At 35.9% G+C, this 17216-nt stretch overlaps 1 protein-coding gene across 1 annotated transcript in view; it reads right to left on the bottom strand.

The window, feature by feature from the left end:
- The window catches only part of MAPK13 (mitogen-activated protein kinase 13), a 34610-nt gene extending 19272 nt beyond the window's left edge, over nt 1–15338 (bottom strand). Inside the window, exons 1-4 of the mRNA XM_015821951.1 lie at nt 15038–15338; nt 11312–11441; nt 9396–9454; nt 4568–4676 (exon numbers count right to left, since the gene is read on the bottom strand). Of these exons, the coding sequence (XP_015677437.1) occupies nt 4568–4676; nt 9396–9454; nt 11312–11441; nt 15038–15156 (417 nt within the window). The 5' untranslated portion in view covers nt 15157–15338. The remainder of the gene's footprint in view (nt 1–4567; nt 4677–9395; nt 9455–11311; nt 11442–15037) is intronic.
- Between the last annotated feature and the right edge of the window lie 1878 nt (nt 15339–17216).

Raw genomic sequence — 17216 nt, 5'->3', positions numbered from 1 at the left:
TGTTTCAGCGGGCAGGACTGGCCTAGGGGTATTTTAAATTGTTTTTTAGCCAAATTTTAGTAGAAGCGGCCGATTATATATTTATTTTTAATGATTTTTAAAATTTCTATTGTATTGTATTAAACTGTTTTTAACTGGCTGTAAGCCGCCCTGAGTCCTACGGGAGAAGGGCGGGGTATAAATTTAATAAAATGAAAAATAAAAAAATGAAATAACCAAGCTATCTTGGTTACAGGCTGATGCTGTGGATGGGAATTATTTGTACTTCAAAAATGGGAGATGCTTCTGAGATGAGAAACTCCAGGTACTGTAAGTGATGGTGTCCACTTCATGTGGAAATAAGTATGTAAAGCAATAGGCCAAGCAAACCAAGGATTTAATTGTCTCTATACAAATACACAAAGTATGAGGAGCAAACAAGAAAAATTAGAAGGCTCCATGCAGAAAAGTGATTATGATTTAGAAGGCATTACAGTACTGAAATTTGGTGGGACAAGATTCATGAGTGGAATGCAAGGACCTAAGGATTTAAGTCATTCAAAAGTGACAGGGCAGACACTGGGGCTCTTATGTATAAAATAATTGGGTACATGATTGGAGACCTAGGAATTTGAATATGAGGAGCCAGTTGAAAACTTATGAGTAAGAATACTTTGATTTATTATTTAGTTCACAGTACAGGTAGGCCTCAACTTATGACCACAATTGAGCCCAAAGGGCTGTTAAGTGAATCTGGCTTTCCCATTGACTTTGCTTGTCAAAAGACCACAAAAGGTGATCACATGACCCCAGGACACTGCAACCGTTATAAATATGAGTCAGTTGCCAAGCTTCTGAATTTTGATCATATAATCATGGGGATCCTGCAATGGCCGTAAGTGTGAAAATCGGTCATAAGTCACTTTTTTTCAATGTCATTGTAACTTTGAACAGCCACTAAGGGAATGATTATAAGTTGAGGACTACCCGTATTTATCATTCAACCACCAAAGTAAGCAGACTTGAATACAATCTTCCTGTATTAGATTACAGACCTTTTATGGCAAAGAGACACAGGAAGACTTAAGCTACTTGGACATCTAGAAAACCAGTTCAGCTAATACTGTAAAGTCCTCAAATTTGCTCAGGGGCCTTTTTGATTGTTTCATTTCCAAAAGGCTGAGGAAGAGACAAAGGAGTTGGCCCTTCTAAATCTTATCCCAACCAATAAGAAACAGCTGGTTGAAGAGATAAAAAACAAGATTTTGGGAGGAAGTGACAGTATCTTCTTGGGATTGAAGATACTGCAATTGAAGCACTCCCATACACGGACACTAGATTTCTGAAGAATGAGTTTTGATAAGCTTAGAGAACTACTGGGCAGGATCCCATTGATGAAATGCTCTGGACAAAGGAAGCACAGGAGGGTTGGAAGTGTCTCAGAAATCAAATCCTGGAAGCACAGCTACAAAGCATTTCATTGAAGAAAAAGAATGAAGGGGGCAGTTCAAGAAATTTGTGAATGCATAGGAAGCTTTCAACTGAGTTAAAAGGTAAAAGGAAAATAGAAGCTTATGACAAGCTTTGCCTAATGATTTGCTGAAGTGAAGGTACACTCCTACAGTCAAATAAACTAGCCACTTTGTCCAAAAAGATCAACTTAATTGATATAATTAGTAGTATGCTGCTAAATGTTTTAAGAATAAGCTCTGCTGGCACAATTACCATTGATAAGGCACACTCCTAGCTACAGAACAGCTAGGTGTCAAGGTTACCTCTGCTGTCAACCAGCTCACAAAATTCCAGAAAATTTAACAATCAGCTCTTGCAAGCACATATAATCATGCAAGAGATACATGGAAGTTCAAAAGGGTAAAGCACAAAAGAAGTTTAAGGACACAAGGGAAGTAAAAACAACAAAAAAGATTTTTTTTTCCTGGCCATTTCAATAGTAAATGAAGAAAAAGAAAAGAGATGAGCCCATTTGTAAGAGAAATGGTAACGTAGTAACAGAAGACAAACAGAAAAAAGGGCCCCTTTCAACCTCTTTTTTTCTTTCATCTTCCTTGTGATATTTTTATTGCTTGTTCTATTAAAAAACAGTTCCCTCTAGGGACGACTGGCAATCTGTTAGGGAGCATGTGACTTCTGTGAACATGTTTAAATTGCCAGGTAGACCAGATGCATCTGAAAATCTTGAAAGAGCTTGCAGATGTTACCTCCAAGCCCTTTTCTGTGATCTTTGAGAAATTATGGAGAATGGAGAAGGGAAAATATTGTTCTGATCTTCATATAGGAATGGAGGGCAGGGGGGGGGGGAGGGAAGGACCAGAATCACCAACCAGTAAGCCTGTAATTGACACATGACAAAACTCTGCAATAGATTATTAAAGAATTGGTTAGGGAGAATTTAAAAAAACATAAATTACTTGGCAGAAGCCAGCAAGCATTTCTCAAGAAGAAATGTCAAATAAAGTTGATCTTTTTGGACAAAGTAGCTAGTTTATTTGACTGCAGGAGTGTACCTTGAGTTCAGCAAACCACTAGGCAAGGCTTGTCATAAGACCTTAATAGAGAAAATAGCACAAAGTTGACTGGCTTATGCTGTTTATAGATGGAAAACAGAGATTGTACAATCACACCCATGAGTGCCATCATGCCACTGACTTTCTATCAGGCTGGAATTATTGCAGGGGTCCATTATAGGAAATTGGCTGGAATTCTTTTACCACATCTGCTTTCATTTTAATAAAGCTTCCTAAAGACAACTTGGAGAGATTCATGTTTAGGAAAAAATCACTTTCAGGTAAGGCAGCTATCAAAGTTCTGACAGGCACAAAGGGTGGCTGTGCGTTGTATTGAGGGAAAGTGTCAAGTGGCATATCACCAGGATTAGACCCTGTGTTATTCAACATATTTATTACTGTCTAGAATGAGAGATTAGAAAAAAGTAATTATCACATTTGTAGATAACAAATATATGAGGAGATAGCAAATGCCTTAAGAGGACAATATCAAAATTTAAGAGAAAATTTTTATAAAATGTTTTATAGATGGCATCTGGATCCTAAAAAGTTGTTTTGTATGTATCCTAATTTACAGCCCAAATGTTGGAGATGTGGTAGCTTGGATGCTACTTATTTTCATATTTGGTGGACTTGTAGAAATATAAAAGCTTTTTGGATTAAGATTTGGTGGAACATTCAAAAGATCTTCAAGAGAAAGATAAAGTTCACTCCACAATTATTTTTGTTGGGTGTTATTACAGATTGTGATGCTNTGAAATTTTTATTAGTTTTAATTATATGATATTATTATTATTTTTAGTATTAGTATTGTTTAACAATATTCTATTGTTTAATAATTAGGATACTAATTTGTTTATGTTTTAATTATTATTATTATATTTATGTTAAAGGGGAGTTAAAGTGCATTATGGACTTGGTTATTTATATAGTTGGTTAATGTTAGTTAGATTAAGATTATTATATTTGTAACCCTGTATTCAGCTCTGGGAAGTGGGGGAGGGAGAGGGGGGGTTTAGAGTGGGTTGGTTTTGGGGTTTATATTGTAACTTTTATAAAACTTTTCAATTAAAAAAAAAGAGGACAATATCAAGATTCCATAGCATCTTGAAAAGTTGGGGAAATGGGCAGAAACCAGCACAATTAATTTCAACTGGGATGGATGTAAAATCTTTCAATCGTGTAGGAAAAAACAAAGGCTTGGTTATAGCATATAGCAGACCATACTCCACATCAGGACATGGAAAATAATCTGAATGTCTTGGTGGATTTATTATAAAATAATAATGAGCCAAAAGGCATCTGCCAAAAAGAACAGCCACACCAACAGATGTAACATGTCAAAACAAGAAAATCATTCCTCTCTATTTTGCATTGGTTATGCTGCACCTTGAATAGTTCTGAGTATCGCATTTTAAGAGATTATTCACAAAATTGCAACCAAGACCATAAGATGACTTGGATAGCAAAATAAATGAGGAACATCTGGTGCTGGATGTCTTTAGCTTGAGAAGAAGTTTGCAGAGAAATATGATACTGAAGCTGTCCCAATATTTGAAGAGCTATTGTCGGGAAGACAGGGCAGAATTATTTAGAGTTGTTCCAGAAGACAAGAAAAAATGACATTAAGTTAACAAGAAAAGGATACAGTCTTTCATCAATCCACATACTGCTTGATTGGAGGTCTTTAATAGCAGCTAGATGGCTCTTGGTCAGGGATACTAAAGTAGTAGATCCACTGGTGGGATTCAGCCAGTTCGCACCAGTTCGGCAGAACCGGTAGCTAATTTTTTGTTGCCCAGTTTCAGAATGGACTTCCAGAAGTAGCATCCACACAGAGAACCAGTTGTTCACGTATTTGAATCCCACCACTGAGTAGATCCATATACTAGGCAGGGAGATAGACTTTATTATCTCTAAGGTTCCCCTCACTCCTTTCAATGTTATGATTCTATGTTCAGAATCTATTAAAAGATGTTGTCACTACAAAAATACTAAAGAAATGAGATCTTTTGGAAAAGCTGGCAGAAATCTCTGTTCTGAATTTTTCTGAAGTTACTTACCTTCAAGCCTTTCAAAACCTGGTAGATCAGATACTGAATCTTTTCTTCACTGAATTGGTGTCCCATTATCTTTTGTAAATCTGTTTGCATGTATGGCATCACCAGGTAACTAAAAATATTTAAAAAGTAAGTGTCAGGAAAAGATGTAGGTTATAATATGGCTGTATAGTTCACCAGAAATAGTAGCTAATCCATACTAAGACACGTACTGATTTTATAAAATTCCACTTCTGAAAATAAGAGTGCATGGCTATAATTTAGAACCAGGAATGGGAACACTAGCTCTTTAACAAAATACTGTAGCAAACAGTGTTATTCCAACATTCTTTATACCGCAGTTCATAACAAAATCATCTGAACTTCTCTGAAACCACTACTTCTATTGTCTTAAATAAGCCTATTGTCAATTTAATAGTTTAGTGGATGTGAGACTCACACTGCTGGCTTGTCAGATCCATTTAATCTATGCTTTTCAATTTCTGGCCCTGTGTTTATTATACAACACATAGAACACAAAGGACTACTGTACCAGATAAACTAGCTATTGACTGGAAGCTGAGGGCCAGTTGATTTGCACTGACTTCTTATGTAGTTATTAATTACATAGAGGTAAGTGTCATCTTTGAAACCCTTAACTATGGTACAAACCATGGCACAAACATTTCCTTATGGTATTGCTTTTATATCCCCAGCCCACAGCTATGGCAGCTTAAAGTAATCTTAAAGTGAATTGTTTCAACTTAAAGTGGTGTTCTCTATCTTCTCCTGACACAGTTCTTGCTCTGGACACAATCTAGCATGCTTCATTGATGATATGGGTAATGGTCAGGATTTGGAACCTGCCCATCTTCTAGTGGCTGCTCTAAGCTGCTATGGGCATGCCTCTCACTCTCTAATCATGGGGACTGCCCTCCACGGTCATTTCAATTTGGACTGCAGTAAGCACGAGAGACATAGCTTCCACAGAGATACTTGCCTACATGCCAGATTGGCACTTCCAGAAGTATTTGTCAGATGTTATACAGGCTTCTTATAAAGACAGGCTTAGTGCCCTTAAGAAAGAACACTAGACTTATTTTTCAAAAACAGGATTGCTGCTCAGTGCTGCAGAGAAGGTTGACTTAATCTGGGGAAGAGGTTGGATTTTGCTAGTTTGGTCAAGGTTGGGTGCATTATGGGCCTTCTATCAATAAGTATCTTTGTTTAGTTCTGTATGTTATTGTTTCCATTACAGGGACATGGGGAATGAGTTCTATTTTGATTATTTCTTCATTATTTTGTCTACCTCTGAAAGCCCTGTTGACAGCAGTGTCGTTCTCTCTTATTAATTAAAACCAATTACTAATTAAAACCTCCAATTTCACTCTGTGCCCCACTTCCATAAATTTCAGAAGAATGCTAGACCCATGTCTGGAAATAGTAGAACTGGCAAGAATATCAGAAAACAACAGCAAAATTAAAAAATATATATTGTATTCACAAATTGCACTCTGCAGCTTTTAAAACCAATGCACATTAAACATATAACTATGTGTTTGTTGTTTTGCATAAAGACTTTTTAAAAATGACTAGCCCATTTTTACATTTATTTGAATATATTTTACGTATATTCATATTTTGCCTTAGTGCTGCTGATATTTGTTTTACTTTTAAATTTATGTGATTAGTTTAGACTTTGAGTAATTGTTTAGTATTCATTGTTCCTTCAAAGAATATAAAAAGGACAGATGTATAAAATTACAAGAAAGCACATCCTAAGCTAAATATTAAAAGAAACTGTACAAACTGTTTATGGAAAAATCAATTGTCTTGAAATGTAAAAAAAAAAAAAAAGGACATCTCTATAGATGTTATACTCTGCTAGTTATTACCCTGATATGCAGTGGTTTCTATTAAAGGCATTTATGTAGAAACTAGATTGTGTCAGCACAGTGTAACATGTTTTGCATTTTAAATCATGCATTGAGCAAGTTTCATGAGACGACCTCTAATGTCTCTTGCAATTATGTTTTATGATTAATTAATGAACATATTATAAATATCACCTCAATCAATTTTATTAAATATTGCAGATCCCATAGTACAGATTGTATTCAAATTCCTGACTGGCTTTTGTGTGACACAGATTGCTCCCAGTGGGCATTTTTTTGTATAAATATTAAATATTAAAACATTACAAGGATAAGAGCTTGTTACGAGATTCCAATTCTGGCAAAAAGCATATTCTCCTCCCATGTCATTCATTTTTCAAATGTAAATCTCTGTCATCAAAGTTCCATTTGAAAAAAAATGCATGGCGGGGTGAAAATACCATTTCTTCATTTGGGAAATTGGAACCAATGGGAATATATATTTTTTTAAATGTAAAAAGACAGGACATCTGATTATGGGTAGCAATTATTTCGCTAGATTGGCCCCAGAAAGTTTGTCATTTAAAAGCAAGAATTAAAAACAGAATTTCCAGGATGCTAAATTGTGTGCAAAAATTAATGTGTACTTTACAATAATAACAGCAATAATAAACTACGTATTGACAAAATTTCCATCTTCAGTTGCAAAAAGCCACACTGCTTGTATCCACACATACACTGCACTGATACATTACAACTAAAGAACTAGCAGTTGTGATTTCATGTTTTTGTGTATATGATAATAATGAGCATTTTGCCTATTCTGCAGTTCTTGCTTGCAGATAAATGGCATTTCTTGCAGATATGCCAATGCATCATTGCTGCTACTTTGTCATGTTTCTTGTTAGAAAAATGAAGAAACTGTAGTATTCTGGGACTTCAGACAAGCATATGCCATATAACACCACAGACTTAACACTTGTTGATAAAAAAGAGAAAAAAAATCTGGATAATGGACATGGCAGTACCCGGAGTTACAGAAGAGAAGAGAAAGAATGGGAGAAAATTACAAAATACAAAGACCTGCAATTAGATGACTGTGGCAAAAGAAAACAAAGATAGTACCAATAGTAGTAGCGACCTTGGATGCAATCCCAAAACAACTGGAGCACTTGAACAACATCAGCATTGTCAAAATTGCTCTCAGTCAATTGCAAAAGGCAGCTTTACTTGAAGCAGATTACATCCTATGACAATATAATTAACACCATCAAACAACAACATCTGCCTATTCCAGGTTGGACTTAATAGATGGATAAAAATATCAAATCTAGTATAAACATCTGGCTGACTGTGAGACCAACCATAATACCATCAAGCAACATCTGCCTATCACAGGTCCCTGGGAAGGACTCAGGTGGATAAAAAAAATGCCAAATCCAATCTAAACATCTGGCTGACTATGCAACCAAACATAATAATAATATAAACTGCAAAAAACAGTGGAACCTCTAATTAGCTGTTGCAAGAAAATCACACAGTCTGACTGCAAGAAAATCACACAGTCTGACTACAAAGAATGGCATGACAAAGAAGTAACAATGGTGCACTGGAATATCTGCAAGAAATGCCATCTGCTTGCAAGCAAAAACTGGTGGCATCACAAAATAGACCAAATAATAGAAATTGAATAAATTGAAGTGCTCTGGGACTTTAGAATTCAAGCAGACCAACCCCTGCCACACAACACCTTAGACTTAACAATTGTTGATAAAAAAGACAAAAAAGTCAAGATAGTGGATGTAGTAGTACCTGGAGACAGCAGAATAGAATAGTAGAGAAAAAGCTGGAGAAAACCACAAAATACAAACATTTCCAAAAGAAATAGAACAACTGCAGCAAAAGTCACACCTTGAGTACATTCCCAAAAGATCTGGAGCACCACTTGAAGACAATTGGCACTGACAAAATCATCATCACTCAATTGCAAAAGGCAACTTTACTTGGAACAGCTTATATCCTGTGAAGAAACAACAACATCTGCCTATTCCAGGTCCTTGGGAAAGCCTCAATAGGTGAATAAAAATGTCAACTCCAATCTAAATTTCTGGCTGACTGTATGACCAACCATAACTTATTAAACCTGTATACCACCCAACTATCAACAATTCACAATAATATAACATTACAATAAGATCACTAAAACATGAAAGATAAAGATAAAAACGACAAAGACAGTGAAGTGAGAGGCATTACTTTTCCTAACCAAAGGCCTGGAAAAAGAGCCAGTTCTTCACAACTTTTAAAAACAATAATAGGGTAGGAGCCATCTGGATCTTGGAAGGAACGTCATTCAGAGGACAGGAACTGCTACAGAGAAAACATGCTTCCAGGGCTTCAATAGATGACATTGCTTAATTGAAGGAATCTGGAGCGTATCAAGATTGCAGGATTGAATCAGCTAGACAGATGCTATGTGAGACATGTGGTCCCTCAAGTATCCAGGCTCTATGCCACATATAGCTATTTATTTATTTATTTATTGCTAAACTTAGTGACAGAACCTGTATAGACCTATGTTTGAAAATAACAGATTTTGAGAGAAAGTGATTAATGGACCGAGCCATTGTGCCTTCTTTAAAAGCAATTCTTTTAGAGAGGATCAACCTATTCTTCAAACCACTTGAAAGCAGGACAAGAAGCAGTGGATGGAAACTAATCAAGGAGAGAACCAACCTAGAAATTTCCTGACAGTTTGAACAATTAATCAGTGGAACGACTTGCCTCCAGAAGTTGTGGGTGCTCCACACTGGAAATTTTTAAGAGGAGATTGAATAATCATCTGAAATGGTACAGGGTCTCCTGCTTGAGCAGGGTGTTGGATTAGAAGACCACTAAGGTCCCTCCCCATTCTGTTATTCTGTTATAATTCTGCACTAGAACTATAGAATATCGTATGGTAGAAAATGCAAACTTACAAGTCCTGGAATCCATCAAATGAAGTAGCTGAAGTGAAGACATCAAGTAATCCAATAACCTGCAAAGAGGTAGACTTGGAATGTTAACTTACACAGAATACAAGAACATATCTATCTAACATGATAAAAACCAAGCCATGTTAACTGGCAACTTGAGGCCTTTTCAAGCAATGGGCTGGGAGAGGGGAAGTCTTATATTTTGTGATGTTCTCATAGGAAGCTCCAAGACCAGGGAATAAATCCAGGGATAGTTGTACAGAATGTATGTTTCAAATTCTGGATGCACCAATATTTTATAAATTAATTAGGCCATGCTGCACCACAGCTGACACTACTGTAGCTGAGAAAATAAGAATTATAGAAAATTGCCAGCATATCTGTTCGCATATGTTTTATTCTTATTAGAACTCAGACTGGATTCCCATTCCTAAAAGACTACTGAATTTAGAAAAGAAAGACATTCCCATTAACAGAATGTCATGCAAAATGATGTTGCAGTCTTCCTATCTAGTTCATGAAGAGAATAGGAGATTCCAACACACCAGACTAATGTCAAGAAGATGCCACATAACAAGGATGTGTCACGTCTGTCCTTGCCACAATCATGTGCATAGGACTTGCTTACATAAAATAAATCAGAGTGAGAGTCACAGGAAAGAAGGTGCCAGGAGTGGAATTTCTTAGATATCATTTACAGCCAGTTCTGGCTACCTTACACTTGCCCTACAGTAAGCTAGCAATTGATAAAACTTTTGCTGTGCTATCTGGTACACAGCTTAGTTAATATTTTTTAAAAAAACCCTGTAGCTTAATGAATGCATAGTATGAAAGGACCAGATTTCTACCCAAACCACAAATCAGGCGGTAGCATTAAACCTGAAGTACAGAAATTCAGTACCTGTATCAGGCAGTAACTGCAATGCCTAGCTTGTATACAGTACTGTAAGTCCACTATTGCTAGAAAATTGGGGTGGAGGGATGAAGGAAAATGGATTAAGAAGTAACTATCACTATCAGGACCTTAGAAACCCCTCAGCAGAGTGTGAAGCAGGCTTGTTTTTACACTCTGGAGCCAGTGGTGGGATTCAAATATGTGAACAACCGGTTCTCTGTGTGAATGCCGCTTCCAGAAGTCCATTCTGGGCCTCGGCAACAAAAAATTAGCTACCGGTTCTGCCGAAGTGGTGCGAACTGGCTGAATCCCACCACTGTCTGGAGCTGCTTGGGAGTATCTGAATTATTCATAGCATATTGTAGATAATTACATTTTGCCAAGCATAATTTATCCAACCAATTATTTGGTTCTTAAATCTTTCAGCAAAAACTGAAATATGATTATCAGTAGGAAGACCAGGGCATCCAGCTATGTTAAAGTCATGACAAGCTATCCTTATTATTGAAAATGAGTATTATAAACTTATCCCTCTTTTCATCCGCTGGACAGAATGTTTATTACGTCTAATTTTAGCCTCAGACGTACTGGGGGTACAATTTGCAGAATCCCAAAGCATCCAACATATCTCAACTCAATCAGGTTGAAAAAGGAAATATTAGAACTTGTCTGGCTGGTTGTCTTCCATCTTTGCAAGTATAGTTAACTGATGATCCAAACTTAGTATGGCAGTGATTTATAACTTTTGAGTCAATATAGCAACTTGAATTAATGAGATCTAGCCATCAAATGCAGGGATGAATTGGTTATTTCATAGAAGCTGTTACCGCAAGCTGTTACTCTTCTGGGCATGCATATTTTGCTATTTATTTGGATTTTTGTCTTGACTATCAACTCAGGTGAAGATAGAAATGATGATATTAAATGAAACATCAGCTGTATGTTCCGTTCAGTTGTTATTTGTGAAAGACACAGAGAACTCTTTTGGGTACACGCAAACATACGCAGAGAAGTAGTTACTCACATTTTCATGCTGCATGTGCTTTAGCAGTGTGAGCTCACGGTAGGCTCGTTTGGCAAAAATCTCAGACTGGAATGGGCGACAGAGCTTCTTGATAGCTACTTTGTCCCCGGTTTTCTTATCTATTGCAGAACTATGGCAAATAAGAGAAAAACATTCAGAAAGAAATTACATGGAAGTATTACGCTGATCTGTGAAATCCTAATCATATTTATATGTAAGAGAGCTTTTATTCATTGAAGTTTATGGTATAGTAAGCATAACTAGGACTGTAGCTTTATCTGTACTGCTGCAGTATTTGGATGAAAATTCACTGAATTTCTGTATATATCAATATGCATAAGGACACTTCCATATAAATTTAAGGCTTCGTTCATAACACATGGTGGTAAATATGTTTGCCACTGCATTTTTACATGGTGAAGAACCAAAGACTGCAGACACTGCCTGATTTATTTAACCATTCTGTTCTGGAAAACTGCACAATCTAGTTTTTGTGTAGATCTGGAATTCATCTACAAGATGTACTAATTTGCATTACACATGAAAAATGCACTTTTATGCATTTTAGACATGGCTTATAGAAACATTTGTATAAAGCTGAGTCTACATAAATTGGATCTTGTGTTACCTGGGGAGCATATCTACACAGGCACTTTTATTTCTAGGTGCATAAAGTGTACCTATAAAAGCTTCTTTCTACATACTGTATATTATATGTTATAAGCTAAATGTAGGCACTCTACTAGTTCTTCTCAACTGATGCCTTCTAGAAATTTTGGAACTACTATAATTCTCTGCCAGCATTAGTGTATTGCAATCTGGAGAATATTAGGTTTGGGAACCATAGCCTTCTCAAATAATGGGATACAAAATTCAATACCAAAAATTGTAACTTTCAAAAACTCTTCCATCTCTCAGGGCACTTTGTAACATCACCAATCAAAATGTTAAAGGAGAGATTTTAAAATGTTGAACTATAATTTCTTAGCACTTAGTATTAATATTCACTTAAAAATGAATAAACAATTGCCTCCTCTCTGTACAGGTGGAAAGAAGAAGAACAGGAAGAGGAGGCTGAAAGTGAGATATGGACAGCAGTATTGGAAATTAGTCTCTAGATTAGAGATCCTGGCTTGCATAGAAAGTGTGAGGATTCTGGAAGGAAAACTGAGTTTTGATTGTGCTTGTGGCATACTGGACAAAATGTGCCTCAATTGACTACCAACATCCTTACCATTAGAAAGGAATGTCAATGAAGGTGAATGAGGTAGGAATGAGTTACTGAAGAAGAAACCATAAAGCAAGAAGAGATAGGGGTAGGTTCAAAAATGAATAGCTGATGAATTAACATAAATTGAGTACAAAACTAAATGATCTGTAAAAATCATGTACGCTCAAATAGTTTTGTCAAATAAGGAATGAATGCATATGGAAAAATAATTCTAAATCAAGGAAGAGTATGTGAGCAGAGAGAATGTTGTAACTAGATAAAGCTGATAAGATCCTGAAAAAGAATCTTAGAGAACAAAAGACAATGTATGGATATAGTGGAAAAAGACAATAAAGACAATGTTCAAAGACAGAAAAGGGTGGAGAGCTATAGTATATTATGATAACCTTAATTATGTTTAGATTTCCTTCTCTTTTAATTTCTTGCCTTTATTTTTTTTACTCACTGGTTCTCACTCTTTGACTGAATTTTCTTACCTATAATGCTTATAATATTTCTTACCTAAAAGTGGAATAACATGATGGGCAGTTATGTATCTTCTGAATACAGCACTTGGATTGGTTTTAATTAAATAATAATGATTATTATTTATTATTATTCAATTATTAATTTAATCATTTGATTTAAAAGTCTCCTGCAATCTGGATTTATTTCTGTTTTAATTAATAACCTTTATTTTTACTGCTATTATTGTTGATAGATTTTTGACAGTATTCAGTGGAAAGGGAATACACTTTTTACAGGCCATAAACATTTTTAATGCAACGAGTGAAGCACCTATTTCATTTTTCAAAAGAAACAAAGAAAACTGAATACAGCAGTTTTGTATTTGCTTTAATATAGTATTTGCTGACCAATACTAAAGCAGGTAGCCACTCAGTGGACCTGTCATGTTTCATTCACTGCTTCTCATGCAAAAGTGGATCTATGTGGGATGGACAGACAGTTTCCTTAGTCCTGAGAAAAAGCATTAGGGTCTTACCCCAAAGGAATTCCCTCCAACATTATTATATTTTAATTTAATGTTTGGCAGTGTTACTTGGCATTTGTTCATTTGATTCTGAGGAAGAGATATATATCCAAGAATTTGAACTCAGTTAAAGATCCAAAATAAATGATTGTCCTTTTTATTTCCTTGATCGTAAACACAAAGGAATGGCTATAAACAAATTATTTAAATGCCTAAATCCTCTAGGATCTGCCTGTAGCTACAAAATATTATATTTCACATTAGTCAGAATAAGTCAATACACAATTAACATTTCAAATAACTAGGCTGTCATGTGGAAATTTATATCGCTATGAAAAAATCATGGATGTAAATTTTAACTTTAGATACATCTCACTCAGAAGCCAGCATAATATAAAGAAACAAAATCACCCCACCCCACAAATATATTCTATGTGACAGAAGCATTGACTCACTGGCTCTGGCTATTACAGCATGTCTGCTCCAGGCATTTCAGCCCAAGAACCTATGAGCTGTAAAAGTCACTGCACTTTAACTGAAGTAGAGCGGGTAGTTCAGAAAGAATAGTTTAATGTAAACAAGACTTGTCTGATAGCAGTAGAAGCTGGGACTGTTGGACTCAGTATTGGGAAGTACAAAAGGAGAGAGGCCCTTCCTTCCTCCATATCACCTTCTTTATTCATCTCAACACTCATCCCAGGCCGTATAACACCTTGACTAGCTTATATGAGAAGTACCCAGCTGGAAAAGTGTTTTGCATACAACAATACAGCATTGTCATACTGCAAATCATTGGCAGATTAATATCCTTTTTCTCTGGCTATAAATGTTTTGTGAAAAAAGACATCATTCCAAGCACTGCTATAGTTACTTTCTATATGTCAAATATATAATCCAAGCCCAACTAACTTGAAAAACTCTAGTGTGGAAACCAGGTTTAAGCAGATCTCTATTACTAAGGAAAATTGAAACTATGTGTATTTGATCATCATCAACTGCTAGTGTTCCTATAGAGTTTTTATATTAGAGTATTGGAAATAATTTAGCTATTTGGTCACTAGGAATCAAAAGCGATGTGATGGCACATAACCATTAGTTGAAAATAAAATGGTGCTAGAAGATGCGCCTTATTAATTTGTCATGCCAGCAATATCTGAACTGTTTTCCTTCCAACTGCAAACAAACAGCACAGCATGGTATTTGCGCTTCACCCTGTCTAAAGATCAAGATACCAAATAATTGTAACACAAGGGGCCTTGCAGAAAAAGGACAATTGGCAACTCACAAGGTTCCCATACTCAGGTACCTTTCAATACCTGATCAACTGACGCTTAGAATGACGTAGAAAACTGTGGCCGGAAGGAAACCAAATTTCTTTCCAGAATGCAAATGTATATTCACCAGAGTCAAATGAAGTGATTCCCTATGATTCCTCCTCAAAATGCAGGATTCCAAGATCCTGTATATCCCTATCCATCCCCATTTCCTGCTTTGCCAAAGCCCTGAAATCCAGAGAGCCACTCACCAGACAGAGCCGTAAGCACCAGATCCTACAGGGATGATAGCAGTATATCGTCTAGGAAGTTCCCACATCGTCTTGTTTACTTCTTGCCTGAAGAAGCCTTTTCTCCTGGTAAAGCTCATCTCTTCTGTGCCTGGAGTAGAACTCTCCAGTACACCAAACTTCAAAGAAACTCAGAGCCAATCTAGATTTTACCACACACAGACAGAGAGACAACTTCTCTTAGGAAAGTCAACTGAAGATTTCTTTGTCAACTGTGTTGTGAACAATGAGTGTATACGCTGAGACGTATAGCCCGCCTACTTCTGCCCACACATCAGCTCAGGAAGAAGGTGTCAAGTTTCAAATTAGACACTCCTCTCACAGGTACTTTCAAAGGACTCACCTTTTCTGTGTCAAAGGTAGGCTTTATAGTAATAGAAGTAGCAGCCATGCCTGCCTAAAACAGATTTACTGCTACTACCAATACTTTTCTGAAGTCTTACTAAACTTGCAGTGTAAATGAGTAAAGACACACTGTAGCTTACTTTTATTTCTTGGATATTTTTTTAAAAAAAATCCTTTAATAATTTTACTAAACTTATCAAAGTATAAAATACAAATAATGCAACTTAATCTTCATTCATCTGATTAGCATTTCATTTGTTAATCCCACTTCCTCCTTTGGTAAGAAAGAACATCCAAAACAACCTTAGAGTAGTTTTAATGTATTGCAGTGACAGATATGATGAGAAAATGTTGGAAGTTTAAAGGCAAAAAATAGTTTTCTGCAACATGGATTATTTTAGAAAAGTTTCTTTAAAAAAAAATAAGAACTTTGCTGAGGCTTAAAACTGTATTATTTTATAATTCGAAATATGTTTTGTAAAAAGATATTACTACAATGTTGTTAAAATGTGAATTCTGATAGTAATATATCTATATTTGAGGTCAAAGCAATGCAGAACAGAAATATTTTTAAATAAAATGGGCTTTTTTTGTTGTCCTTCAGACCAACATAAATTCCATATATGTCCAAGACATGTTACTTCTTGCATATTAATGAGGCAAATTTTGTAAAGAAAATTATGTAAGATAGTATATGATAGTTGTAGACCATCTGATTGGAAGGATAATTCTGAGGTTGAGGTATATGAAATTTATAAGTCTATTTGGGATAATTGAATAGGTTGTAGACAATACTTCTAGTTTAAGAGAAGTGTGTTCTCTTGTAAGAGGTACACAGCCATGATCTAAAGGGCAGCTGACTGGATATTACTTTCCTGCCTGTCATCCATTGCTGATAGTTGTTTTGAGTTGTCAGTCATGTACATTTCCTTGATCACATAATCACATGCCGATTGCGAGAGCTTGCAATTAGGTGGATAAATTGATGCAGGCTCTCATTATGAAAGGTTTGGTCATACTGAAAAATGTGTGTCTGCAGTTAATAGGTTCCTGCAGAGAATGACAATCACAGACAATTTTGTCATACTCATGGACTGTTCCATCCTTTTCTTAAACAGGGAACATCTAGTGCTTTATAGGCACACCTTATGCTAACATTAGTATGTGTGTAGATCAGGTTTTTTTAGAAGACTGTCAGGAGTGGAAAATGTTTGTATCGTCATACAATATCTGAATATCTTAAGTTGTATTCCAAAGGCCAAATAAACTAAATGTATTATTTATTCTTGGGCTGTATTTTGAAGAATTTCTGCTTTGCAATTGAGTGAAAAGGCCTTTTTTTAAAAAAAGAAGTCCACTTTATATGCAACAAGTGCATTTAAAGCCAATTTTAAATATAAATTAAGTTTTGTATCAGCAGGTGGCAGCATCTGTAAAATCAAAATGGAGTTCTTCAAGCTGTGTGAATGTGGAGACACAGAGGCTCGCCCATCTGCTGCTATGTAAGCTACTACCAAAAACATGTACCAATAATGACTTATTTTTGGCCAATGATTAAGGTGGTTGCTTCATTCTGGCAATTTAAAGTTTGATCTAGACACGGAAAAAGCAGCAGCACCTGATTGCCATTGCTTGAATTCCAAAGCTAAAATCATACCTAGTTAATTCTTGGAACACAGCCAGGAAATTCCAGGGTTGTAAACTTAACAGGGAAGTCAGGGGGGGAAACACCTAGTGGAAAACAAGAGCATACTTTTCCCATATTGTTGCCAGGAAAACTGCAAAGATATCTCCA

This window comes from Protobothrops mucrosquamatus, unplaced genomic scaffold (genome assembly GCF_001527695.2).
Source record: "Protobothrops mucrosquamatus isolate PMUCROS unplaced genomic scaffold, P.Mucros_1.0 scaffold1432, whole genome shotgun sequence".
In the NCBI taxonomy this organism is placed as follows: domain Eukaryota; kingdom Metazoa; phylum Chordata; class Lepidosauria; order Squamata; family Viperidae; genus Protobothrops; species Protobothrops mucrosquamatus.
Note: the sequence above shows the minus strand (reverse complement) of the source record. Positions and strands in the feature narration are given on the sequence as shown.